The 26,985-nt window shown below is 44.9% G+C and overlaps 1 protein-coding gene across 17 annotated transcripts in view; it reads right to left on the bottom strand.

Annotated features, from left to right (window-relative positions):
* MACF1 (microtubule actin crosslinking factor 1) overlaps nucleotides 1-26,985 on the bottom strand; it is a 377,759-nt gene that overhangs the window by 97,477 nt on the left and 253,297 nt on the right. For all 17 annotated transcript variants that reach the window (XM_077295969.1, XM_077295955.1, XM_077295963.1 and 14 more), the window contains 4 exons: nucleotides 18,566-18,695; nucleotides 14,611-14,810; nucleotides 13,688-14,183; nucleotides 12,077-13,548 (listed from right to left, as the gene is read on the bottom strand). In XM_077295969.1, the coding sequence (XP_077152084.1) occupies nucleotides 12,077-13,548; nucleotides 13,688-14,183; nucleotides 14,611-14,810; nucleotides 18,566-18,695 (2,298 nt within the window). The remainder of the gene's footprint in view (nucleotides 1-12,076; nucleotides 13,549-13,687; nucleotides 14,184-14,610; nucleotides 14,811-18,565; nucleotides 18,696-26,985) is intronic.

Genomic DNA, 26,985 nt, shown 5'->3' on the forward strand with positions numbered 1-26,985 from the left:
AACACACAATTGAGTTAGATCACCCAACCTAGATTTAATGACCACGTGCAGCCACGGAGAGCCTGGGTATAATTCAATCCCATTCACAACGTGAACAACTTCCTCAGTGTCTCTGAGAAACTGAAGCCGCAGCAAGACCTGGTCCTCAGCGAAGCAGCCCGTGTATCTAGGAGACCCATTGGCATGGGATGAATCAGCAGGCAGTGTTTGCCCTAAATAAAGAGCCTGGAGTCCACCCACACAGCCAGAAAATGTCCACTTGTGACCTTGAGGGAAGAGCCAGTTGTGCGGCAAATGAAATATACACTGAGGTTGTACAAAAGATCTCAAAAAAGGAAATTATGGATCACACTATTTCTATGTAGCAAAATGGCCAACACTAGAACATCTGGAAGCAGGTCACACCACTGCCTGAGCTCCCTCCTCGCACAGGTATGCTTGCTGCCAAGCTACCAGCCATGCATGACATCGACAACCTCCATAAAGCAGCAGAAGCAATGTCTTTCTTTCCAAAAGCAGCTTTCTGGGATTTATTTGTCTAGGCCAGGGTTAAAAACATCATCTTTAAAAGGAAAATATACTCTGAAAGCGGGGGTTGTGTATGCTAGATTTCTCAATATGTCATTCTACAAAGAGCCTTATTGTTCAGACTGTGCTCTGGTGGAGGTGGCGGTATTAATTGTGGCCCGATGCCGCTTCTGTCTAGCCACAGGTGTTATTAATAAGAACAGGATGTTGAGGGTTACTACCATGCACAGGTGAGGGTTATGTTCATACACAGCTGTTTTGCAGCCTAAATCCGCTCTCCTTTGGCACATTTTGCTGCTTTTGTGGGCATGTATTGCTTCATTTTTTGGTGCATTTTACATGTTATTTGTCCATAGTGCATGTTTAATAAAGTTAAAAAAAAATGTCGCAACAACTGTTTGCTGCATTTTTTGCAGTCTGCTTTCTATGGGTAAAAAACTGCTGCAAAAACGCTCAAAGGATTGACATCTGCAGAATTATGATAGGCTGCAAATCACTTTAGCAGGGAAATATTCTTCTTTCCTGTAAAAGAAAATTGCATATATGTGGCTCCAAACCCCCTGATTTTTCCCAGTCTATTTGCCTGCCTTCAGCTGCACTGATATCAGAACGTACTCACTGGAGTACAGATTATGGCAGTAAAGGGTCAGCTGCTGTCTCCTCCTCTGAGTGTTGTGCTCATCAGAACAGCAGGCTTCACATATTCTCCTTGCATAATAAAGGATGCTTCTGAAGGTAAAGGAATGCTGCTCTTACTGCACACTATACGGGGGCAGTGAGGGTCTGTTTATTGACACACATTTTAGCCATTCTTTATCTTAGTGCTGTGGGCCCAGCAATGTGACAGGAGCCCCAGTTGAACCCAGTAAGGCTGGGAACAAACACTGCAGAATCTTGCTCTGATTAGCAGAACACTCAGCACAAAGACAGCTGCTGACCCTTTCACTGCCATCATCTGTACTCCAAATTTGTTCATCATTCTGATATTAACCCTCCGTCAGGGGCAACTGATCTGACAGGCGCAGCTCACTTAGTTTCATTTCTCTATTTTCAGTGGTTTGTCTGGGAAACACCCTCCTCCCAGTACCTTCCTAACTTTAGGGTATGTGCACACGTCAGGATTTCTTCAGGAATTTTTGCGTTTTTTTTGCGGAATTCCCCGATAAAAACGCAATAATTCTGCACCAAAAACGCTTAAATTATGCATCCTATCATTTAGAATGCATTCCGCATTTTTTGTGCAAATTTTGCATTTTTTTCCGCAAAAAAAAAAAACGCAATCCGCAAAAAGAAGCAACATGTTCATTCTTTTTGCGGATTTCCCATGATTTTGGAGTGTCAGGAGAAAATCCGCAAAAAAAAATTGCGGATTTCTGGCAGAAATGTCCGAATTTTGTCAGGAAAATTTCCTGAAGAAACCCTGATGTGTGCACATACCCTAAGGCCATGTGCACACGTTAAGTATTTTTCGCGTTTTTTTCGAGTTTTTTCGCTATAAAAAACGTGACAAAAACGCGAAAAAAACGCTTACATATGCCTCCCATTATTTTAAGTGTATTCCGCATTTTTTGTGCAAATGTAGCCTTTTTTTCCGCGAAAAAATCGCATCGCGGAAAAAAAAGCAACATGTTCATTAAAATGCGGAATTGCAGGGGATTCCGCACACCTAGGGGTCCATTGATCTGCTTACTTCCCGCACGGGGCTGTGCCCACGATGCGGGAAGTAAGCAGATTATGTGCGTTTGGTACCCAGGGTGGAGGAGAGGAGACTCTCCTCCACGCACTGGGCACCATATAAGTGGTCAAAAAATAAGAATTAAAATAAAAAATAGTCATATACTCACCCTCGATGTCTTCCCGCCTCCACTGCACGCTGTCGCTTCGGTTCCTGTAGCTGATGTGCGGCGAAGGACCTTGCCGATGACGTCACTGTCCTGTGATTGGTCGTGAGCGGTCATGTGACCGCTCACGTGACGTCACGGAAGGTCCTGTGCGCACACACCAGCTATAGGAAGAGGAACGGACGCCGGTGAGGAGATGTCTGGGTGAGTATAAGCATTTTTTTATTTTTTTTATTATTTTTAAACATTCTATCTTTTACTATAGATGCTGCATAAGCTGCATCTATAGTAAAAAGTTGGTCACACTTGTCAAACAGTATGTTTGACAAGTGTGACCAACCTGTCAGTCAGTTTTCCAAGCGATGCTACAGATCGCTTGGAAAACTTTAGCATTCTGCAAGCTAATTACGCTTGCAGAATGCGAAAAAAACGCGAAAAAAAACGGAAAAAAAAACGCAAAAAAAAAAAATGCGGATTTCTTGCAGAAAATTTCCGGTTTTCTTCAGGAAATTTCTGCAAGAAATCCGCAACGTGTGCACATACCCTTACAGCAAGAAGATTTAGGGGAAGAAAGGGACATTGATTCAGAAGATGATGTGGAAGAATGTCCAGATGTGTCTGATACAGATCAAGATGGAGAGAGTGAGGAGGATGCTCAAGACATAGAAACATATTACGTTTCTGGTTATTAAACATTTTTTTTTTACCTGATTATGTGTATTCTCATTTAGTACATTCCTATTAAGGTAACTGATCACTTTTAGAGCACTGAAATTTTTAAAAAAGGAAAATATAGCCAATTTTCTAGCCTGTGCCGGACAGGCGCAATGCCCCTAAACTCGCTATGAAACATATTGCCCCTGATGGAGGCTTAATGCAGTTGAAGGCAGGCAAATAGACTTGGGGAAAAGCATTAGTTAGGAAGCAACTTAGATGTAATTGTTACACAACTAAACACACATCCCATAATAAAGTGATTTGCAAAGTTTAATTAATTACTTTACGTGCTGGAGAAAATTAGTTAAAAAACACTAAACAAAAAGGAAAGTTTACTTCCGGACCACCTAAAAACAAGCTCTCTGCAGTGAGGTTCTGAAATGCTACTAAATAGAATAGTAGCTGCGGGAGCGTGAAGCCAGCTGTGAAACAAGGCTGGACTGCCCATAGAGAAGGCCGAGATTATATTACTATCTCTGCCTTCCCTACCGCTCTATACACCACTGAACATAGGCTATGTATACAGTATGGGAAGCGCTGACAGTTCTTCCTCCTCTGGACCCAATGATTATGTGATCGTTGAGTGTATGAATGGAGAAAGAGCTTCTGAGACCTAGGAGACGCAGTCAGCTGTGCTGTACAGTCAGGTGGCTGATTTTCCCCTTTCTGGGTATATTATACCAGCCCCAGTTATAGGGGAAATAAGGATTTTTGTGTACTCACCGTAAAATCCTTTTCTCCGAGCCATTCATTGGGGGACACAGACCGTGTGTTCCGTGGGGTGTATGCTGCTGCCACTAGGAGGCTGACACTAAGTGATACAAAGAAAGTTAGCTCCTCCCCTGCAGTATACACCCTCCTGCTGGCTCTCAGCTAACCAGTTCGGTGCAAAAGCAGTAGGAGATCAATAACAACATATAAGCGTATAGCATGTCACATTATATATGAGAGTATAGCATGTCAAATTATAAAACAAGCACAAACTAATAATAGGTAGGGAGCCGTGTCCCCCAATGAATGGCTCAGAGAAAAGGATTTTACGGTGAGTACACAAAAATCCTTATTTCTCCTTCGCCTCATTGGGGGACACAGACCGTGGGACATCCCAAAGCAGTCCCTGGGTGGGGACAACATCAGATCAGGCCGTGTAACTGCTACTTACAAGTGCGCCACCGCGGCCTGCAGAGTCCGCCTGCCCAGACTCACATCTGTGGAAGTGTGGGAATTATAGTGCTTCAAGAATGCATGCGGACTGGAGGAATTCGCAAGCTTGCGGCCGTGCTTGCCGACGTCTGGTGCCTAGAGCCCTCAGACAGGGAGATAGGCTGACATCTAGCACGGAAGGACTCCTGGATGGTGAAAAGAATCCACCAGGCTAACATGGCTGATGAAATGGCTAAACCCTTCCTGTGACCATCAGGAAGCCTTCTTACCATCGAGAAGCCCAAGTAAAGTGTCCAAACTTCGGAAGGACGCCGTCCTCGATACGTACCCACTCGGAGCACTCACTTCTTCCAGATTATGGAGAACCCATTCCGTTTTGTGGACTGGAGCCGAAAGAGATGAGAGAAGGACGATGCCCCTGCAACAGTGGGAATACAATACCACGTTGGTAACGAGGGAAGGGGATGGCCTGAGGGCAACCTTGCCTTGATGGTAATAAGGAAAAAAAGTCTGAAAGAACAGAGCGGCGAGCTCTGAAGACTCATCAGGATGACAGGAACGCAGAGAAAAAAGGGGAGTGACCTTCCCTGATAGTGAAGTCTGTCCGGATCAAAAAAGGAGTCTACTGCAAGATCCCCAGGACCAGTAAGGTCCCACAGATCTAACGGTACACGGTAGGGAAGAACTACAGGTGAAGACTCCCTGCGAGAAAGTCCATATTTGCAGTTTTGTCGCAATAAGACGGAAAAATACTAGTACCGCAAGCGAGAAAACCTGACATGGTCAGTGCGGGTCTCCCGGGATTACTGGGGCCCTTCCTGCTTCCAAAAAGATCTCAGAAGTAGTGGAAGAGGGGTTATGGAAATTGGTACCATGGAAGAACAGAGCGTGCACTGCGATGGTCTTGGATCTCGAGGGCAAACCATGAACTGGAGTACATTGGTGTTCAGTTTGGACGCCATCCGACTTACATCTGGAGTACTCTAGTGATGGCAGATCTGATTGAAGACTTCAAAGTGAAGTTCCCACTCACTTGAGGAGAAACCCTGACGACTGAATATGTCTGTCGCCCAGTGTTCTACTCCAGGGATATGTACTGCTGAGATCACCGAATGATAGGTCTCGGCCCATCAGAGAGTGCGAGGTACTTCGGCCATGGCGCTTGACTGTGGGTACCTGCTAGATGGTTGACGTATGGCACAGCCGTGGCATTATCCAATTGAAGACGGATGGTTGACTGCCTGAAGGCAGTGGACCGGCTGTAGGATTAGCCGTACCGTTCGGATCCCCAGAGCAATGATCGGGAGAAGAAGACTGGCATTGGTATTCCCTAATAACCATTGGACCAGGAGAAGGCTGTGGATGAGGAAGGAGCTCAGAGACTACCCTTTGAAAGCCTGATTGACTTGCTGAAAACGAGCGGAACAAAAGAAACTGCTTCCATCGTCGTCTTTTTCCTCAGAACCCTCCTAGCGAATTGAATGAACCGAGAGAATGAGTGATCAAGTGCACGAGCTCCCTGTTGAAGGGCCACGACCTTGACTCGAGAGAGAATCACCATCCTTCTTGTGCAGGATCATCCTCAAAAAGGATCTGCTGGGCTGGGAATGAGGAAAAACTTGTCTAAGTTTAGCTGCTAGCCCAAGTGAGAGGGTATCGCAAGTGATATAGACGACTCAGCGTAGTTCTGGAAGAGCGGCTAGAAAGTCGACCAAATAGGGCAGGACGACCATGGTTCTAGGGTGCAAGAGGCACATGACAACCGCCATGACCCTGGCGACCACTCTGGTGCGGTTGCCAGGCCGAAGGGCAAGGTCGTGACTTGAAAATGCTGTTCTTGAATGGAAAGGCGAAGGGATTATTGTAGAGGGGAAAAATAGGAATGTGAGGGTAAGAATCCCGAATGTCGATGGATGCCAGAAACTCCACCTTTTTCTGTTGAGGTAATGGCTGAGCGGAGGATCTCCATCCGAAAAAGGAGGACCTTGTCAAAGGTTGTTAGAAGTTTGAGGTCCAGAAATGGTCTTACTTTTCATTCCCCCTTTTTGAAACCAAGATCCCTTGGATCTAGACTGTCCTGGACAACACTTCCACTGCTGGTTGGGTCTAAAGAAAAGATACGATCCCTTGTTCGTTTCCTGCTCAGAAGATTTGATTGGCCAGCTGTACTGTCTTCGGGGAAAGATTACTTGTGTGAATCGGAGTAGTTAAGGTCTCCGACCAGGAGACTATTGGTAAAGCAACCCATGTGGCGGCTAAGGAGGGTAGAGCGCTGAACCCGAAGCCACAAGACGGAACGAACCAGATTTGCTATCCAACCGTCTGTGGTATTTTAATTGATGATACATCGGGCAGGGATACTGGTAGGTATGCCACAAGAAATTCTACCCGGTTAGTGTGCCAAGTGGCAGAAAGCGGGGCTGCATCCAGCAGGTCAGGAAAAAACTGTCTCTTGCCATAGTCGTGCAGAGTAGAAAATTAGGCACCCTCGATCCACCATCCTCTTAACAGGGAAGTAGAGAGGAATCGTCCGCTTTCTTGCATCATCCGCTACATAGTGGTGATACAAAGGGGGGTGCTCGGATGCCAAGAAGGGGTGCCTCTGTACATCCCCAGAGTTGAGGTCCCCGGGTGGACAGGGCAGGTTATCTGGCGTTAGGCCTGGATGCAGAAGAGGATACATGGAGGCGACACTGCATGTGCTCGTCTGTTGATGGTGTGGGGGGGAATCGGTGCCCTTTAAAGGACCAGTCGCCCTTAAAAATCAGACCAGGTATGGCATCCCATGTAGAGGCTTCTGTCCAGTGAATCGCTCGTCAATTTGTTGATTATATAAATAGGCGAGTCCATCCTTTTCTGAAGCTCTGGCAATCCAAGGCAATATCCGATCTATATTCAGAGCGTTGTTCTCAGCAAATCATAGGGGAGAGATCAGGAAATGAAACTTCCGTTTTCTAGATGCCTGTACGTTTTTCTAGAAGACTTGCGGCCACTGCTAGCCGACGGCTCCCATCAAGGAGAGGGACCATGTATATCGGGAGGGATTCAATCTCTTGGTCAGAGAAACCATGGGTTGCTGTTAGTGACAAAGTCCACTGAGGGGGACTAGGTACTCAGGGATAAACTGGGATCAGCGGCGGAGGGCTCCAGAGCAGCTCAGTTAGGGTGACCAGCTTCGGATTGACCCTGTGCCCTTAAGACCAGTGAATACTGGTCATGCGCATTTAAGACCAGGGAATACCGGTCTTGTGCCTTTAGGAGGAGGGCACACTGTTCATGTGCCTTTAAGAACCAGGGCCTACTGGTCATGTGCCTTTAAGAACCAGGGCCTACTGGTCATGTGCCTTTAAGAACCAGGGCCTACTGGTCATGTGCCTTTAAGAACCAGGGCTTCCTGGTCATGTGCCTTTAAGAACCAGGGCCTACTGGTCATGTGCTTTTAAGACCAGGGCATACTGGTCATGTGCCTTTAAGACCAGGGCATACTGGTCACGTGCCTTTAAGACCAGAGCATACTGGTCGTGTGGCTTAAAGACCAGGGTATACTGGTTATATGCTATTAAGACCAGGGCATAGTGGTCATGTGCCTTTAAGACCAGGGCATGCTGGTCATGTGCCTTTAAGACCAGGGCATTTTTCAAGGATTACGCCAGAGGTGAGGCCCCTTGAGGGGAACTAGGTACTCTGGGAAGAGCCGGGATCGGCGGCGGCGGGCTCCTGAGCTAATTTGAACTAAGTACTGTGGGAAAGGTGACCGGCTTCCAGCTGGTCATGACTTAAAGAGCAGAGAATGCTGGTAATATGCCCCTTTTGAACTAGGGAACCTTTAAGACCTGGGAATGCTGGTCATATGTTTTTTAAAAAGCCAGGGAAAGCTGGACATGTACCTATAAGCCCAGCGACTACTGGGCATGCGTCTTTAAGACCAGGGAATGCGGTCATGTACCCTTAAGACCCGTGCCTTTAAGATCAGAGCTTGCTGGACAACCAGAAATTGCAGGTCTTCGGTATTAAAAACAGGGAACGCTAGTCCCTTTATGCTGCCGGGGTGCGTGCGGGGGAGGGGTGCGGAGGGAGGATTCTCCTTACCGAGATTCTGAGTCCCCATCTGGAATAGCGCTGTCTTCAGCGCTGAGTACCGCCGGTGCGATGCAGCAGCCACTTCCGGATGAGCTCGTGTCCGGAAATGGCAGGAGGAAGAAGATGGCCGCCGAGAATAGAGCTCTCGTCCTGAATGAGAGGCGCCTGAATGGGGGGGGCGGAGCATGAAGCGCAGCCTAGCAGGGGCGGAGTTCCGGGTTGCGGCCTACACAAACCCGAAGCCGGGGGCTAAATTTTTTAAGCCAGCCGGTGCCGAACGAGGGAAAAAACCGCCGGTTGCGCAGAGCCCTCCAACCGCTCGAATCCCGGCACTTACCCCAGTATGCAGCTTTGTTCAGCAGGTCAGAAGGTAGAAAAAGATCCTGTGCTGTTGTTTGGACGGTGCAGGGACAAAGAAAAGCCCTCAATCCATCGTCCCTTTAGCAGGGAGGTGGAGAGGAACCGTCCGCCTCCTTGTACCATCCGCTTTAAATAGTGGTGGTGCAGTGGGGGCTGCTCGGACGCCACGCTGAAATGTGCCTCTGAACAGCCGAGGGTATAACCTGGTGGGCAGGGCTGAATGTCCGGCAATAGGCCTGGCTGCAGAAGAGGATACTGGAGGTGACACTCCAGTGCTCGTCTGATAAGGGAGGGGGGAGATCGGTGCCCTTGAAGGGGCCAGTCGCACCTAGAATCAGCTCAGGCAGTGGCTTCCCACGTCGCAGGAGAGGATACGGAGAGGTAAAACTCCCGTGCTCGCCTGTTGTTGGTTCGGGGAGATCGGAACATGAAAGAATCCGTCGCCCCATTCGTCCGTTGTAAAGGTAAAAAGAGTTTTGGGTCTGAATAGCAGACCAGTCCGTGTGCCTCCTACGGACACTAAGCAAGAACTGGTTAGCTGAGAGCCAGCAGGAGGGTGTATACTGCAGGGGAGGAGATCACTTTCTTTGTATCACTTAGTGCCAGCCTCCTAGTGGCAGCAGCAGACACCCACGGTCTGTGTCCCCCAATGAGGCGAAGGAGAAATCAGGTTTTAAAAAATTATATATATATATATATATATATATATATATATATATATATATATATATATATATATATATATATATATATATATATATATATATATATACACACACACACGTGTATATATTTATATATATATTATACACACACACACGTACCGTATTTTTTGGCATATAAGACGCACTTTTTCCCCAAAAAAATTGTAAGGAAAATGGGGGGTGCGTCTTATATTCGGAACGCAGGCTTACCGGCATTGTGGCGGCGACAGAGGTGCGGGCATGATGTGGCACGGTGAGCTGTATGGCGTGAGCAGGTCCCATCCATATTTGAGGTGAATCCGCGGCCCGGTATTGATGGAGAGCAGCAGAGCAGGGTGAGTTACGGTATTTTCCGGTGGCGGCGGCCATCTTGCTGAGGCCACGCGTGCGCAGATTCACTACTCTGCGTCCCAGGGCTTCAGGAAAATGACCGCGGGAGGCCGCGCGTGCGCAGATGGAGATCGTGGCGGCCATTTTCCTGAAGCCCTGGGACGCAGAGTAGTGAATCTGCGCACGCGCGGCCTCAGCAAGATGGCCGCCGCCACCGGAAAATACCGTAACTCACCTGCGCTGCTGCTCTCCATCAATACCGGGCCGCGGATTCACCTCAAATATGGATGGGACCTGCTCACGCCATACAGCTCACCGTGCCACATCATGCCCGCACCTCTGTCGCCGCCACAATGCCGGTAAGCCCGCCGCCACCAGGAAAACCACCCAGCTCTGCTGCTCTCCTTCACTACTGCTGTGGCGTCACCTCAAATGTGGAAGGGACCCTGGCCGCTGCCACCTGAGGAAGTGACCGCACGTCTGCCACAGCCACAGCAACCTCCCCATGGACACCAGGCCATGGCGTCGCCCACCTAAGCAGGATGGGACCCTGCTCAGGTGCACGCCGTTCCGCCCACCGCACCTCAGCATCACCTCACCTCTGCCACCACCATGCCTCCTGTGACCCTGCTCTGCCACTGCCTGCCCTCAGGTAAGAGATCTCAAATTCGGACAATAAGACGGACCCCCATCTTATAAAAAAATCTTTTTTTCTGCATTTTTCACCCCAAATTTGGGGTGCGTCTTATAGTACGGTGCGTCTTATAGGCCGAAAAATACAGTATATATATATATATATATATATATATATACACATACATACATACACACACACACACACACATACATATATATATATATATATATATATATATATATATATATATATATATATATATATATATATATATATATATATATATATATACATACACACACACATATATATATATATAGTGAACTAAATAAAAATATTAGATAAGTAAATTGAAAAAAAAACAAGTGTGTCCGGTTTAACCATCCCCCTTAACAATGGAGTATGTCCCTCCTCACAAACTGTCCAGCTGGTATCAGCACACCATATTGATAAGTGGCAAAACCCCGGTGTCAATGTACTCATACACTACCAATAACAGAAGGCTGGCACACTACATCTGTTCAGGTGCATATTATTTTTACCTTTTCTAGGTACAACCTAAATGTGTCCGCCTAGATGCACCCCTTCTAGACTTACATAACAGGGTGCACTACGATGAACGTCCAGTAGATTACATGTCCTTCAGACACAGACTGTATGGTAACCTTCAATACATTCACTCACTCTTCACTTTACAGACCTTCGCTCCATCAGATCGATGGCTACTGTCCAGAAAGATGTTTAGGAATATAAGTGAGACATATGACATATTTAAGAGCCTGTCAGAGGACACTATAACTTCCTCCAAATGAGTGGTCACAGCTTCCTGGCACCATGTAAACAAGTATAGCCATGGAGATTCCGCTAAACATCTACTGCTCTCCAGGCCTCCTCTCTGGCACAACTTGACTTGTGGCCTGTTCACATTTTCTTCCTGCTATTGTCTCCACTTCCCATGAGCTCAGACATTTTCCTTCAAATATCCAACCTCGTGCACCAAACTGTTAACTGCAAAGTAGTATTGGATTACACTTTACTGGAAATACATCAGTCTTTTTCATGTAGGTCAGAATCACGATTGTAATTCAAGCAGACCAGTATATAAATGCACATGAGCCTGGATTAAAACTAGAAAAATGACACGCTCCACTGGCCATAACATTTTCCAGTAACAGATTATTAGAAAACCTTTCCCAAGTCCCAGGCTTTCCCTTTTCCATCCTGATTGTACATTTCGGGTTCTTTCACACTTTGAAGCATATATTTTAAATACTGTCTAAATTTATTAAATGGCAGAGGGTCGTCTTTTTTGTCAAAAAGAAAGGATCAGGCATGTCATAATCCATCATAAAAGACCCTCCACCGTCTCCTAACATCTGCCATCAAGGAAAGTTGCGATGCTGTACATATCAGATGATCGGCCAGTCCTACCAGGGCAGCATAAAGTAAGAGCAGAGACACTTATCACATCAGAATTGTTATAAACAATTCTACCCAACACTCCTCTATCAACTCTTTGAAATCTCATGCTTTAAATTTCAGCAATATCCTTCAGGCATTGCCGTCTAAAAATCAACACGGTAATCACATTATAATAATATTCTTATGAGATTATGAATTTTAAAAAGCATCATCATAAAGAAACAAAAGAAAATACCACTCCGTCTCAACGGATTACTCTCTTATGAGAAATCTGAAAAGTAAAACATTTTTACCTTAAAATCTCCTAATTGCTGCTTGATGGCTTCTACTTCGGTACCCACAAGCTCCTGCAATGCACTGCTGCCCTCTGCGGTCAAAATCTGGTGCTTCAACTCTTTTAGTTTCATGTTGAAGTCCTCAATTCTTCCAAGTGTGGCTGCCAATTGCTCCTGACGATTTTTGCCCCTTTCAGTAAGTTTAACACACTGCTTATTCAATGTGCCAAGTTCACGCATTAATGCAATAAGATCGGGTCCTCCCTCATTCTCTAACATAACTCTACATTTCTTTTCGGAGTACTCCACATCGGATTTTAAGCCTTGCAGAGTTTCCAAAAACTTCTGGATGACTTCAGTTTGTGACTTTAGACTGTCCACATCACGTCCCACCGGGCCCATGTTATCAAGTTCATCATCTAGATCAGTCAAATTGGAGAATATTTCTCTAACGTGAGCATGAAATTGACCAATTCCTTGAAGTTTTTGTTCCATATTCAAACAACACTCATTTACCTCTTGTTTTACAGTCTCAACTTCATGTTGTACATCTTCTGCCTGACGTAGGAGACTAGAGACATCGGAGCCTTTCGGGGCATCTTCAGTTAAACCTTGAATAAGGTTTTTCATGTACTGAACTTGTGTGTCAAGGTTCTGAAGCATTTCCTGCTGGGACTTCATGTTTTCTAAGTTCTTACTGCTACAAGCTTGGGAACCAAGTGCTGCATAGATCTCCAAATGATGTTTTGCTCCTTCCAGCTTCTTATCAATATTTTTAAAACTATCATTAAGCTCTTTAAGCCTTAACGACATCTCCTCAACAGATCCAGTTTTCACATGCAGCTGTTCTGTGACACTGTCCATCCTCTGATTCAATTGGGCTTTCTCCTCTAAAATTTCTTGGTCATCAACTTCAGCAGCTTCTGTTAAGAGGTCTGCAGTGCTGTTCATCATCTCCAACAGAGAACGTTTCTTTTCCATTTCACTTTGGAGAACCTTTGCCCTGAGAAGCTGGGCATCAAGCTGTATAGGGTCAAGAGTGACCTGCATTTCTTTCAGTTGGTTCTCACAATCTTCTAAGCAAGGCACAAGATCTTCAACATGTCTTTTGTACTTCTGGGCTTTATGCAAACAATCTTTCAATTTGCATAGTCTCTCCGATGTCTTCTTCCCAAGCTCCTCCCAGTTTGATTTCAGACTCACTAGTTGATTTTGAAGTGCAGTTTTTTCTTCGCCAGGTTGAGAGGAGAGAAGCAAAGACTCACCTTCAGCAACAATCATTTCATAAGATCCACTATTCTGGTTCAATGTTTTCTGGAATTCCTCCTGCTCCTGAAGAAGAGATTGCAGCTTCTCCAGTTTGGATGACACTGGTTGACACTTGGACTGCTGTATCTGTTTTTCCTCCAACCAGTTTCTCAACTCATCAAACATCTGCTGGAACTGTTGAGAACTGGCAAGAGCTGTCTGCAACCGATTTACACGATCTCCTGCAAAATAAAATACTAAGTCAGTACATTGTTTGTGTATATCTATCTATAGATATATATGTATGTGTGTGTGTATTTACGGTATATGTAAAAGATAAAGTGGAACAATCAGACAGGATGAATGAGAAAACAGAATTACCTGCCAAATCTTCCATTCCTTTAAGAGGAAGGGCCACAGTGTCAAGCCGCTTTTGAAGCTCATCTTTAAGGTACGGTTCTGCCACAAGCTCAGACAATTCGCAGCATAGGATCTGTGCTTCAGCAACTTCCTGAGAAAGGGACTCTAGTTCTGAGCGAATTCCGCTAGTTTCTTGCAGCTGTTGCTTCACAGCATCAGGTTGGGTGCTAACCGCTGGCTGTGCACCTAGCTTCTTGCCGATCTGCTTTATTTTCTCTGTAAGTCCTTGTAAGACCTCTTGATATTGAGTACTTTTCACAGCAGCTTGGTCAATATGGTCAGCTCTGGAATTCAGACGGTTGGTTAATTCTGTCCACTTCTGGCTTATTTCATGGAAATCATCCTCAACTTGGCTGGTGGATGGAGACTCATCTCCAGGTCCTGTTAGGATACCATAGGCGGCATGTTTTAGTTCTTCATACTGGGCTTTGCGAGCTTCAAATTCCTTTAACATAAACTGGAACAAAAATAACACAGAAGTGTTTGCATAATGTGACAGATCAGAATACACAGAGTCAAGGCACAACAGAGCAGAACACAAATTACAAGTCAGTACTCACAAGACACTTTAATGTCCTAACAAGACTGACTATAAGACACTTCGCCAAAAAAATTGTTCAGTGCCAGCCTAACCCTCTATTTACCTAGATTTATATATATATCATAAAACACACAAGAGTAATAACATAGTAAACGTTTGCATCAAAGAACTGTACATTAATATCCAACATCAGCAAATGGACGCTAAAAAAAAATAAATAAAATAATGGATCTAAATATTTCTTGATTTATCCAAGCATGGGCAGAGAAAAATTCCTTCATGACAAAAGGCACAAGATAAAAAGCATTCTTTTAAAAAATATAGTTGAAAATACTCTCCCTACCTGAACCTGCTGTTTCTGTGCAGTCAACATGTTGGGATCAATGGAAAGAGGCCCCAGAACACTCATCATCAACTCTTTCTCTGTCAACCATGGCCGTAGCTGGGAGCCAGCCGCTTGGAAGGTTGCCAGCTGGTTGGCAGACTCCTCCAGTTTTTGCTGCCGTTCAGAGGTCACTTGTTTAGTTCGATCCCAGCGTTCATCTAAATGGCAATGAAGAAACACATACGTCGCTGTTTCATTACAGTATTCATAAAATAAAGGTTACTTCATCTTCGTAGTCGTGATCTAAAGGTGTAATTTCAGTAAGACTTTTTAACACAAATGTCGTACGACTGATCAGAGGGTCTTATCCTTCCACCACAAGACAATTTATAATAAACTAGCCATGTGACAGGTACCTGGGTGTGGTTACACCTATGTAAGGAGGTGTGTGTAGCACATGGATAGTGAGTGTGTGGGTGTGTGTCAGGGTGGACACACTTCCATGTGTCCTGGCTGGACACTGCAGAGTGGCCTGTGTGTTGGACCGTTCCACGTGGGGACAGACGTCCTGAACAGCACACAGAAACCATTTAGGCTGGAGAGCCTACGTGCTGGACATAGCACGGTCTGTGTGCCCACAGACGTGAGAGAGAGCGGAGCTCTATTATGGACATTGAGGAATCATCTGTCTAACGTAAGACTGTTTACCTGTTGTTCCTGTTGCAATGTGGGTTATGGAGCAATAAACCCTGTGAACTTTTAAGGAAACGTGTCTCCTGAGTGTCATCCGCCGCACCTAAGCGAGTGTCCCCTAGACCCGTAGCGGGTGAAATGCTAAAATATATATATGTGTGTGTGTGTGAGTTCAATGCCTTGGTAGTATTGTACATTGCCTCCATGAACCCCGCCTGGTCTGGGTGGATGACATCCGATAAAGGGGGGATAGTCTTGATGCTATCATTTTCGCAAACAATTTAATATCTAACTTTTTAGGAGTGAGATTGGACTATAGCTTGCATATTGGGATGGATCTTTCCCTTTCTTATTTATAACTAACTAGCTGTACTACCCGGCTTCGCCCGGGTTAATGACTGCTGTTAGCAAAATAGAATGTGTTAACAAAAATTTATTCTGCACACAAAAACCACAAAACAAATAGATAGAAATGTAATTATTAAAAGGCAAAAACTAAGCTAATAGAAGAATTTCACAACATATATTAGCTTTGTTATACTGAGAATGTCTTTGTTGCCTATATTAACCAATCAGAACTCAGGTTAATTAACAGTAGCAAAATAGAAGCTGAGCTGTGATTGGTTGCTATTGGCAGCCTGATAAATCCCCAGCCAACAGGAAGCCCTCCCCCCTGGCAGTATATATTAGCTCACACATACACATAATAGACAGGTCATGTGACTGACAGCTGCCGGATTCCTATATGGTACATTTGTTGCTCTTGTAGTTTGTCTGCTTATTAATCAGATTTTTATTTTTGAAGGAGAATACCAGGCTTGTGTGTGTTTTAGGGCGAGTTTCATGTGTCAAGTTGTGTGTGTTGAGTTGCGTGTGGCGACATGTGTGTAGCAACATTTTGTGTGTCGAGTTGCATGTGACAGGTTAGTGTAGCAAGTTGTGTGCAGCAAGATTTGTGCATGGCGAGTTTTGCGCGTGGCGAGTTTTATGTGTGGTGCGTTTTGAGTATGTGCAAGTTTTGTGTGAGGCAACTTTTGCATGAGGTGAGTTTTCCATGAGGTGAGTTTTGCACGTGTGGCGAGTTTTGCGTGAGCCTAGTTTTGCATATGGCGAGTTTTGCATGTAGCGAGTTTTGCGTGTTGCGAGTTTTGAGTGGTGACTTTTGGGTTTCGACTTTTATGTGGCGAGATTGGTGTGTGTGTGGTGAAATGTGTGCTGAGGGTCGTATATGTGTTCAAGCACGTGGTAGTGTGGGGCGCATTTTGTGTTTGTGTTCATATCCCCGTGTGTGGTGAGTATCCCATGTCGGGGCCCCACCTTAGCAACTGTACGGTATATACTCTTTGGCGCCATCGCTCTCATTCTTTAAGTCCTCATTGTTCACATCTGGCAGCTGTCAATTTTCCTCCAACACTTTTCCCTTCACTTTTTCCCCATTATGTAGATAGGGGCAAAATTGTTTGGTGAATTGGAACGCGCGGGGTTAAAATTTCACCTCACAACATAGCCTATGACGCTCTCGGGGTCCAGACGTGTGACTGTGCAAAATTTTGTGGCTGTAGCTGCTACGGTGCAGATGCCAATCCCGGACATACACACATACATACATACACACAAACATTCAGCTTTATATATTAGATATACCTGTATGTAATCTCCTGTATATAGTATATACCTGTGTGTCATCTCACCTATATATAGTATATATCTGTGTGTCATCTCCTCCTGTATATAGTATATACCTGTATGTCATCTCCTCCTATACATAGCATATACCTGTATGTCATCTCCTCCTGTATATACTATATACCTGTAGGTAATCTGCCCTGTATATAGTATATACCTGTGTGTCATCTCCTCCTGTATATAGTATATATCTGTATGTCATCTCCTCCTGTATTAGCCCTCGTTCACACGTTATTTGGTCAGTATTTTTACCTCAGTATTTGTAAGCTAAAATGGCAGCCTGATAAATCCCCAGCCAACAGTAAGCCCACCCCCTGGCAGTATATATTAGCTCACACATACACAATAGACTGGTCATGTGACTGACAGCTGCCGGATTCCTATATGGTACATTTGTTGCTCTTGTAGTTTGTCTGCTTATTAATCAGATTTTTATTTTTGAAGGATAATACCAGACTTGTGTGTGTTTTAGGGCGAGTTTCGTGTGTCAAGTTGTGTGTGTTGAGTTGCGTGTGGCGACATGCATGTAGCGACTTTTGTGAGATGAGTTTTGTGTGGCGACATGCGTGTAGCAACTTTTTGTGTGTCGAGTTGCATGTGACAGGTTAGTGTAGCAAGTTGTGTGCAGCAAGTTTTGCGCATGGCGAGTTTTGCGCGTGGCGAGTTTTATGTGTGGTGCCTTTTGAGTATGTGCAAGTTTTGTGTGAGGCAACTTTTGCATGTGTTGCAACTTTTGTGCATGTGGCAATTTTTCTGCGTGTTGCAATTTTTCTGCATGTGCAAGTTTTGCGTGTGGCGAGTTTTCCATGAGGTGAGTTTTGCACATGTGGCGAGTTTTGCATGTGGAGAGTTTTGCGCGTGGCGAGTTTTGAGCGGCGACTTTTGTGTTTCGACTTTTATGTGGCGAGGTTGGTGTATGTGTGGTGAAATGTGCGCTGAGGGTGGTATATGTGTTCGAGCACGTGGTAGTGTGTGGCGCATTTTGTGTGTGTGTTCATATCCCCGTGGTGGTGTGGTGATTATCCCATGTTGGGGCCCCACCTTAGCAACTGTACAGTATATACTCTTTGGCGCCATCGCTCTCATTCTTTAAGTCCCCCTTGTTCACATCTGGCAGCTGTTAATTTGCCTCCAACACTTTTCCTTTCATTTTTTCCCCATTATGTAGATAGGGGCAAAATTGTTTGGTGAATTGGAACGCGCGGGGTTAAAATTTCACCTCACAACATAGCTTTGACGCTCTCGGGGTCCAGACGTGTGACTGTGCAAAATTTTGTGCCTGTAGCTGCGACGCCTCCAACACTTTTCCTTTCACTTTTTCCCCATTATGTAGATAGGGGCAAAATTGTTTGGTGAATTGGAAAGCGCGGGGTTAAAATTTCACCTCACAACATAGCCTATGACGCTCTCGGGGTCCAGACGTGTGACTGTGCAAAATTTTGTGGCTGTAGCTGCGACGGTTCAGATGCCAATCCCGGACATACACACATACATACACACATACACACATTCAGCTTTATATATTAGATTGTTCCCTTGGGTGAAAACATAAAAATATATAACATTTTTTTTTTGTGTTCTAATTCATTCTTACTAAGCTTTTCCAGCATCTGCCTCCAGGCTTCAGCCTCAGGGGAGTTGGGATACTTCTCCAGCAAATCTTTCAATTCAGCTTTCAACTTTTCCACTTTTTCAGAGCTCTGCTCGAGTTCTGATATAAATTCCTGAAGAAGAAAAAGAAAGAAAAAAAACCTCAAGCAAGTTTATTAGCCAATTGACATAAGGCCAACAGATGTAGCTGCCACTGTTTTCAAAGTGGAGTTTAACTACACATTTTAGGGCCCCCCAATCAGTCACTAAAACAGACACCTACCTCATCCCATACGTGTATAGATGCACATTCATTAACCCCTTCATGACCCAGCCTATTTTGGCCTTAATGACCTTGCCGTTTTTTGCAATTCTGACTAGTGTCCCTTTATGAGGTAATAACTCAGGAACGCTTCAACGGATCCTAGCGATTCTGAGATTGTTTTTTCGTGACATATTGGGCTTCATGTTATTGGTAAATTTAGGTCGATAATTTCTGAGTTTATTTGTGAAAAAAACGGAAATTTGGCAAAAATTTCACAATTTTCACATTTTTTATTTTTATTCTGTTAAACCAGAGAGTTATGTGACACAAAATAGTTAATAAATAACATTTCCCACATGTCTACTTTACATCAGCACAATTTTGGAAACAATTTTTTTTTTTTGCTAGGAAGTTATAAGGGTTAAAATTTGACCAGTGATTTCTCATTTTTACAACAAAATTTACAAAACCATTTTTTTTAGGGACCACCTCACATTTGAAGTCAGTTTCAGGGTTCTATATGGCTGAAAATACCCAAAAGTGACACCATTCTAAAAACTGCACCCCTCAAGGTGCTCAAAACCACATTCAAGAAGTTTATTAACCCTTCAGGTGTTTCACAGCAGCAGAAGCAACATGGAAGTAAAAAATGAACATTTAACTTTTTAGTCACAAAAATGATCTTTTAGCGAAGTTTTTTTTATTTTCCCAAGGGTAAAAGGAGAAACTGGCCCACGAACGTTGTTGTCCAATTTGTCCTGAGTACGCTGATACCTCATATGTGGGGGTAAACCACTGTTTGGGCGCACGGCAGGGCTCGGAAGGGAAGGAGCGCCATTTGACTTTTTCAATGAAAAATTGGCTCCAATCTTTAGCGGACACCATGTCGCGTTTGGAGAGCCCCCGTGTGCCTAAACATTGGAGCTCCCCCACAAGTGACCCCATTTTGGAAACTAGACCCCCCAAGGAACTTATCTAGAAGCATAGTGAGCACTTTAAACCCCCAGGCGCTTCACAAATTGATCCGTAAAAATGAAACAGTACTTTTTTTTGACAAAAAAATTATTTTAGCCTCAATTTTTTCATTTTCACATGGGCAACAGGATAAAATGGATCCTAAAATTTGTTGGGCAATTTCTCCTGAGTACGCCGATACCTCATATGTGGGGGTAAACCACTGTTTGGGTGCACGGCAAGGCTCGGAAGGGGAGGCGTGCCATTTGACTTTTTGAATGGAAAATTAGCTCCAATCGTTAGCGGACACCATGTCGCGTTTGGAGAGCCCCTGTGTGCCTAAACATTGGAGCTCCCCTACAAGTGACCCCATTTTGGAAACTAGACCCCCCAAGGAACTTATCTAGATGCATATTGAGCACTTATAACCCCCAGGTGCTTCACAGAAGTTTATAACGCAGAGCCGTGAAAATAAAAAATAATTTTTCTTTCCTCAAAAATGGTTTTTAGCCCAGAATTTTTTATTTTCCCAAGGGTAATAGGAGAAATTGGACCCCAAATGTTGTTGTCCAGTTTGTCCTGAGTACGATGATACTCCATATGTGGGGGTAAACCACTGTTTGGGCGCACGGCAGGGCTCGGAAGGGAAGGCACGCCATTTGGCTTTTTCAATGGAAAATTAGCTCCAATCATTAGCGGACACCATGTCGCGTGTGGAGAGCCCCTGTGTGCCTAAACATTGGAGCTCCCGCACAAGTGACCCCATTTTGGAAACTAGACCTCCCAAGGAACTAATCTAGATGTGTGGTGAGCACTTTGAACCCCCAAGTGCTTCACAGAAGTTTATAACGCAGAGCCATGAAAATAAAAAATAATTTTTCTTTTCTCAAAAATGATTTTTTAGCCCACAATTTTTTATTTTCCCAAGGGTAACAGGAGAAATTGGACACCAAAAGTTGTCGTCCAGTTTCTCCTGAGTACGCTGATACCCCATATGTTTGGGTAAACCACTGTTTTGGCACACGTCGGGGTTCGGAAGGGAAGTAGTGACGTTTTGAAATGCAGACTTTGATGGAATGCTCTGCGGGCGTCAGGTTGCGTTTGCAGAGCCCCTGATGTGCCTAAACAGTAGGAACTCCCCACAAGTGACTCCATTTTGGAAACTAGACCCCCAAGGGAACTTATCTAGATGTGTGGTGAGCACTTTGAACCCTTAAGTGCTTCACAGAAGTTTATAACGCAGAGCCGTGAAAAAAATACATGTTTCCTTTCCTCAAAAATATTTTTAGCCCAGAATTTTTTATTTTTGCAAGGGTAACAGGAGAAATTTGACCCCAAAAGTTGTTGTCCAGTTTCTCCTGAGTACGCTGATACCCCATATGTGGGGGTAAACCACGGTTTGGGCACATGCCGGGGCTCGGAAGGGAAGTAGTGACGTTTTGGAATGCAGACTTTGATGGAATGGTCTGCGGGCATCATGTTACGTTTGCAGAGCCCCTGATATGCCTAAACAGTAGAAACCCCCCACAAGTGACCCCATTTTGGAAACTAGACCCCCCAAGGAACTTATCTAGATGTGTGGTGAGCACGTTCAACCCCCAAGTGCTTCACAGAAGTTTACAACGCAGAGCCGTGAAAATAAAAAATCATTTTTCTTTCCTCAAAAAAGATGTTTTAGCAAGCAATTTTTTATTTTCACAAGGGTAACAGGAGAAATTGGACCCCAATATTTGTTGCCCAGTTTGTTGTGAGTACGCTGATACCCCATATGTGGGGGTAAACCACTGTTTGGGCACACGTCAGGGCTCGGAAGGGAAGTAGTGACATTTGAAATGCAGACTTTGATGGAATGGTCTGCGGGCGTCACATTGCATTTGCAGAGCCCCTGATGTGCCTAAACAGTAGAAACCCCCCACAAGTGACCCCATTTTGGAAACTAGACCCCCCAAGGAACTTATCTAGATGTGTGATGAGCACGTTCAACCCCCAAGTGCTTCACAGAAGTTTACAACGCAGAGCCGTGAAAATAAAAAATCATTTTTCTTTCCTCAAAAAAGATGTTTTAGCAAGCAATTTTTTATTTTCACAAGGGTAACAGGAGAAATTGGACCCCAATATTTGTTGCCCAGTTTGTTGTGAGTACGCTGATACCCCATATGTGGGGGTAAACCACTGTTTGGGCACACGTCAGGGCTCGGAAGGGAAGTAGTGACATTTGAAATGCAGACTTTGATGGAATGGTCTGCGGGCGTCACATTGCATTTGCAGAGCCCCTGATGTGCCTAAACAGTAGAAACCCCCCACAAGTGACCCCATTTTGGAAACTAGACCCCCCAAGGAACTTATCTAGATGTGTGATGAGCACGTTCAACCCCCAAGTGCTTCACAGAAGTTTACAACGCAGAGCCGTGAAAAGAAAAAATCATTTTTCTTTCCTCAAAAAAGATGTTTTAGCAAGCAATTTTTTATTTTCACAAGGGTAACAGGAGAAATTGGACCCCAATATTTGTTGCCCAGTTTGTTGTGAGTACGCTGATACCCCATATGTGGGGGTAAACCACTGTTTGGGCACACGTCAGGGCTCGGAAGGGAAGTAGTGACATTTGAAATGCAGACTTTGATGGAATGGTCTGCGGGCGTCACATTGCATTTGCAGAGCCCCTGATGTGCCTAAACAGTAGAAACCCCCCACAAGTGACCCCATTTTGGAAACTAGACCCCCCAAGGAACTTATCTAGATGTGTGATGAGCACGTTCAACCCCCAAGTGCTTCACAGAAGTTTACAACGCAGAGCCGTGAAAAGAAAAAATCATTTTTCTTTCCTCAAAAAAGATGTTTTAGCAAGCAATTTTTTATTTTCACAAGGGTAACAGGAGAAATTGGACCCCAATATTTGTTGCCCAGTTTGTTGTGAGTACGCTGATACCCCATATGTGGGGGTAAACCACTGTTTGGGCACACGTCAGGGCTCGGAAGGGAAGTAGTGACATTTGAAATGCAGACTTTGATGGAATGGTCTGCGGGCATCACGTTGCATTTGCAGAGCCCCTGATGTGCCTAAACAGTAGAAACACCCCACAAGTGACCCCATTTTGGAAACTAGACCCCCGAAGGAACTTATCTAGATGTGTGGTGAGCACTTTCAACCCCCAAGTGCTTCACAGAAGTTTATAACGCAGAGCCGTGAAAATAAAAAATAATTGTTCTTTCTTCAAAAATTATGTTTTAGCAAGTAATTTTTTATTTTTGCAAGGGTAACAGGAGAAATTGGACCCCAACAGTTGTTGCCCAGTTTGTCCTGAGTATGCTGGTACCCCAAATGTGGGGGTAAACCACTGTTTGGGCGCACATCGGGGCTTGGAAGGGAGGGAGCACCATTTGACTTTTTGAACGCAAGATTGGCTGGAATCAATGGTGGTGCCATGTCGCGTTTGGAGACCCCTGATGTGCCTAAACAGTGGAAACCCCTCAATTCTAACTTCAACACTAACCCCAACACACCCCTAATCCTAATCCCAACTGTAGCCATAACCCTAATCACAACCCTAACCCCAACACACCCCTAACCACAACCCTAACCCCAACACACCCGTAACCCTAATTCCAACTCTAACCCTAATCCTAACCCTAATCCCAACCCTAACCCTAATCCCAACCCTAACCACAACTGTAACCCCAACACACCCCTAACCCTATCCGTAACCCTAACCACAAGCCTAATCTTAACCCTATTTCCAACCCTAGCCCTAATTGCAACCCTAACTCTAAGGCTATGTGCCCACGTTGCAGATTCGTGTGAGATTTTTCCGCACGATTTTTGAAAAATCTGCAGGTAAAAGGCACTGCGTTTTACCTGCGGATTTACAGCAGATTTCCAGTGTTTTTTTGTGCGGATTTCACCTGCGGATTCCTATTGAGGAACAGGTGTAAAACGCTGTGGAATCCGCACAAAGAATTGACATGCTGCGGAAAATACAACGCAGCGTTTCTGCACGGAATTTTCCGCACCATGGGCACAGCGGATTTGGTTTTCCATAGGTGTACATGGTACTGTAAACCTGATGGAAAACTGCTACGAATTCGCAGCGGCCAATCCGCTGCGGATCCGCGGCCAATCCGCTGCGGATCCGCGGCCAATCCGCAGCCAAATCCGCACTGTGTGCACATGCCATAACCCTAACCCTACCCCTAACCCTACCCCTAGTTCTAACCCTAGTTCTAACCCTAACCCTAGTGGAAAAAGAAAAAAAAAATATTTTCTTTATTTTATTATTGTCCCTACCTATGGGGGTGATAAAGAGGGGGGTTTATTATTTTTTTTATTTTGATCGCTGTGATAGAACCTACCACAGCGATCAAAATGTACTTGTAATGAATCTGCCGGCCGGCAGATTCGGCGGGCGCACTGAGCATGCGCCCTCCATTTTGGAAGATGGCGGCGCCCATGGAGAAGACGGACCGACACCGGGAGCCTCGGTAAGTATAAGGGGGGGGAGATCGGGGCACGGGGGGGCGTCGGAGCACGGGGGGGGGGGGGTGGCATAGGAGCAGGGGGGGAGCGGACAGGAGGACGGGGGAGCGGAGCACAGGACGGAGGGGACTACGTGACAGATCGGTGGTTTGGGGGGGCGATCGGTGGAAATCAGTATTTCCAGCCATGGCCGATAATATTGCAACATCGGCCATGGCTGGATTGTAATATTTCACCAGTTTTTTAGATGAAATATTACAAATCGCTCTGATTGGCAGTTTCACTTTCAACAGCCAATCAGAGCGATCGTAGCCACGGGGGGGTGAAGCCACCCCCCCTGGGCTGAAGCACCACTCCCCCTGTCCCTGCAGATCGGGTGAAATTGGAGTTAACCCTTTCACCCGATCTGCAGGGACGCGATCATTCCATGACGCCACATAGGCGTCATGGGTCGGATTGGCACGGGTTTTCATGATGCCTACGTGGCGTCAAAGGTCGGGAAGGGGTTAACATATTCTATTCTTCTCGGTAAAGTAACCACCGAGAACCCATTACTGAAGAAACCCCCACATTTTTTCCGACACCTATACTAATTTTCATTTGTCGGAAAATCGTTCTTGCTCATCACATTTTCCATTGCTTTTGTCTTCAGCCAAAGTGGAGGTAAATGCTAGCGTGAGCTGCAGCTCTGAACAAATATGTACATAGTTATATAGACAGAACAAAAGACACAGGCCCACCAAGTTCAACCTTTCTCCAACTGTTATACGTTCTCCATCGCTAGATTATGTATAACCCAGTGTCATTTGTTGTGAGAAAAGCATCTAGTCCTTTTTAAAATGCTTATATAGTGTCTACCATTACTGCCTCTTACGGTAGGGCATTCCACAGTCTGACTACTATGACTGGAAAGAACCCTTTCCTATTTTGCTGCCGGAATCACCTGTCCTACACATGTAATGCATGTCCCCTGGTCTTTTGCAAGGTCCTTACAAAGAATAAGTCATGTGCCTTTGTATTGACCACACATCTACTTACGTATTTTGAGGACTGTAAGATAGACCCCAAATTTTGGGGAGGAAAATAGGAAAAAAAAAATTTAGACTAAAATTGCGGTCCGACTAAAAGTTTGAACTTATGGTAGCTCACTGGGGGATGGCGGCGGAAAAGCAGTGTTACAGAGGGAGCCAAGATCTCAGTCTACGCATGCGCCACCTTTGGTGGCCATTTTCCCCAAAGCACACTGCCACGCTTTCTGCACAGCGACCCTGCCTCCTGTGAACCCCCCACCCTGCCCCCAGTAAGCTACATTTGGATTATAAGAAGCACCCTAATCTCCCTTCCTAACTTGGGAGGAAAAAGTGTGTTTTATCATTCAAAAAAAATACTATATATATATATATATATATATATATATATATATATATATATATATATATATATATATATATATATATATATATGTATGTGTAAGCAGATCATCTGAGATCTTTTTTTCCCCAAGCTAAAAAATCCCAATTTTTCTAATCTTTCATTATAGGAGAAGCCTTCCATTCCATGTAATAATATAGTTGCTCGCCTTTGAACTAACTTCCCAATATATTTTTTTAAATATGGATCCAATATTCCAGATGTGACCTTATGAGTGATTTACAGAAGGGTCATAAAACACTGGGATCACGGGTTTTTAGTTCTCCTGTTATACAACTAAAATCTTATTTGCCTGTGCAGCTGCTGCTTGACATTCAGTACTGCTGCTCAGCTTACGTGTAACCAGAAAACACAAGTCTGTCTCCTGTTCTGTAGTCCCAAATATAATTCCATTTAATATACAGTTGTGTGAAAGTGTTTTCCTATTCTTGTGTATGTTTGTCACACTTAAATGTTTCAGATCAGCAAACATATTTAAATATTAGACAAAGCCAACACAAGTAAACAAAATGCAGTTTTTAAAAGAAGGTCTTTATTAAAGGAAAAAAGAAATCCAAACCTATAAGGAATTGCCCGGCCCACTCCCTTAAAACATAAATTAGGCTACGTTCACATTTGCGTTGTGCGCCGCAGCGTCGGCGACGCAACACACAACGCAAACAAAAACGCAGCAAAACACATGCACAACGCTGCGTTTTGCGCCGCATGCGTCCTTTTTTTGACTGAGCAAAAATGCAACTTGCTGCGTCCTCTGCGCCCGGACGCGTGCACCGCAGTGACGCATGCGGCGCAAAACGCAAGTGCGACGCATGTCCATGCGCCCCCATGTTAAATATATATGGGCGCATGACGCATGCGGCGACGCTGCGGCGCCCGACGCTGCGGCGCAGACCGCAAATGTGAACGTAGACTAAACTGTGAATTTTAATAAAAAATACACTGGCGCCATTGAGTGGGAAAAGCGTAATCTTTAATATTAGGTACGCAGGTCGTGCTAATGTATGCGGATGCCTCCACATGGGTCGTTTTGACGATGTGGCGACCCCTGGTTGGAATTTCTTTTTTTCTCTGCAGCGTCAACACGACGCATGCGGAGGCATCTGCATACATCCGCACGACCTGCGTACCAAATGATAAAGATAGGTACGCAGGCCGCATGTGGAAGTGGGAGGAGCTGAGCGACGGAGGTGCGGCCATGGGCGGGGCTTCATAGAGGAAGTCCGCAGCCTTCCACAGCTCAGCAAAACGCTAGTGTGAAACTAGCCTAAGCTGCTGTGTCTAGACAGCCTCTGTGCACAGTCT

This window comes from Ranitomeya variabilis, chromosome 3 (assembly GCF_051348905.1).
Source record: "Ranitomeya variabilis isolate aRanVar5 chromosome 3, aRanVar5.hap1, whole genome shotgun sequence".
Classification (NCBI taxonomy): Eukaryota; Metazoa; Chordata; class Amphibia; order Anura; family Dendrobatidae; genus Ranitomeya; species Ranitomeya variabilis.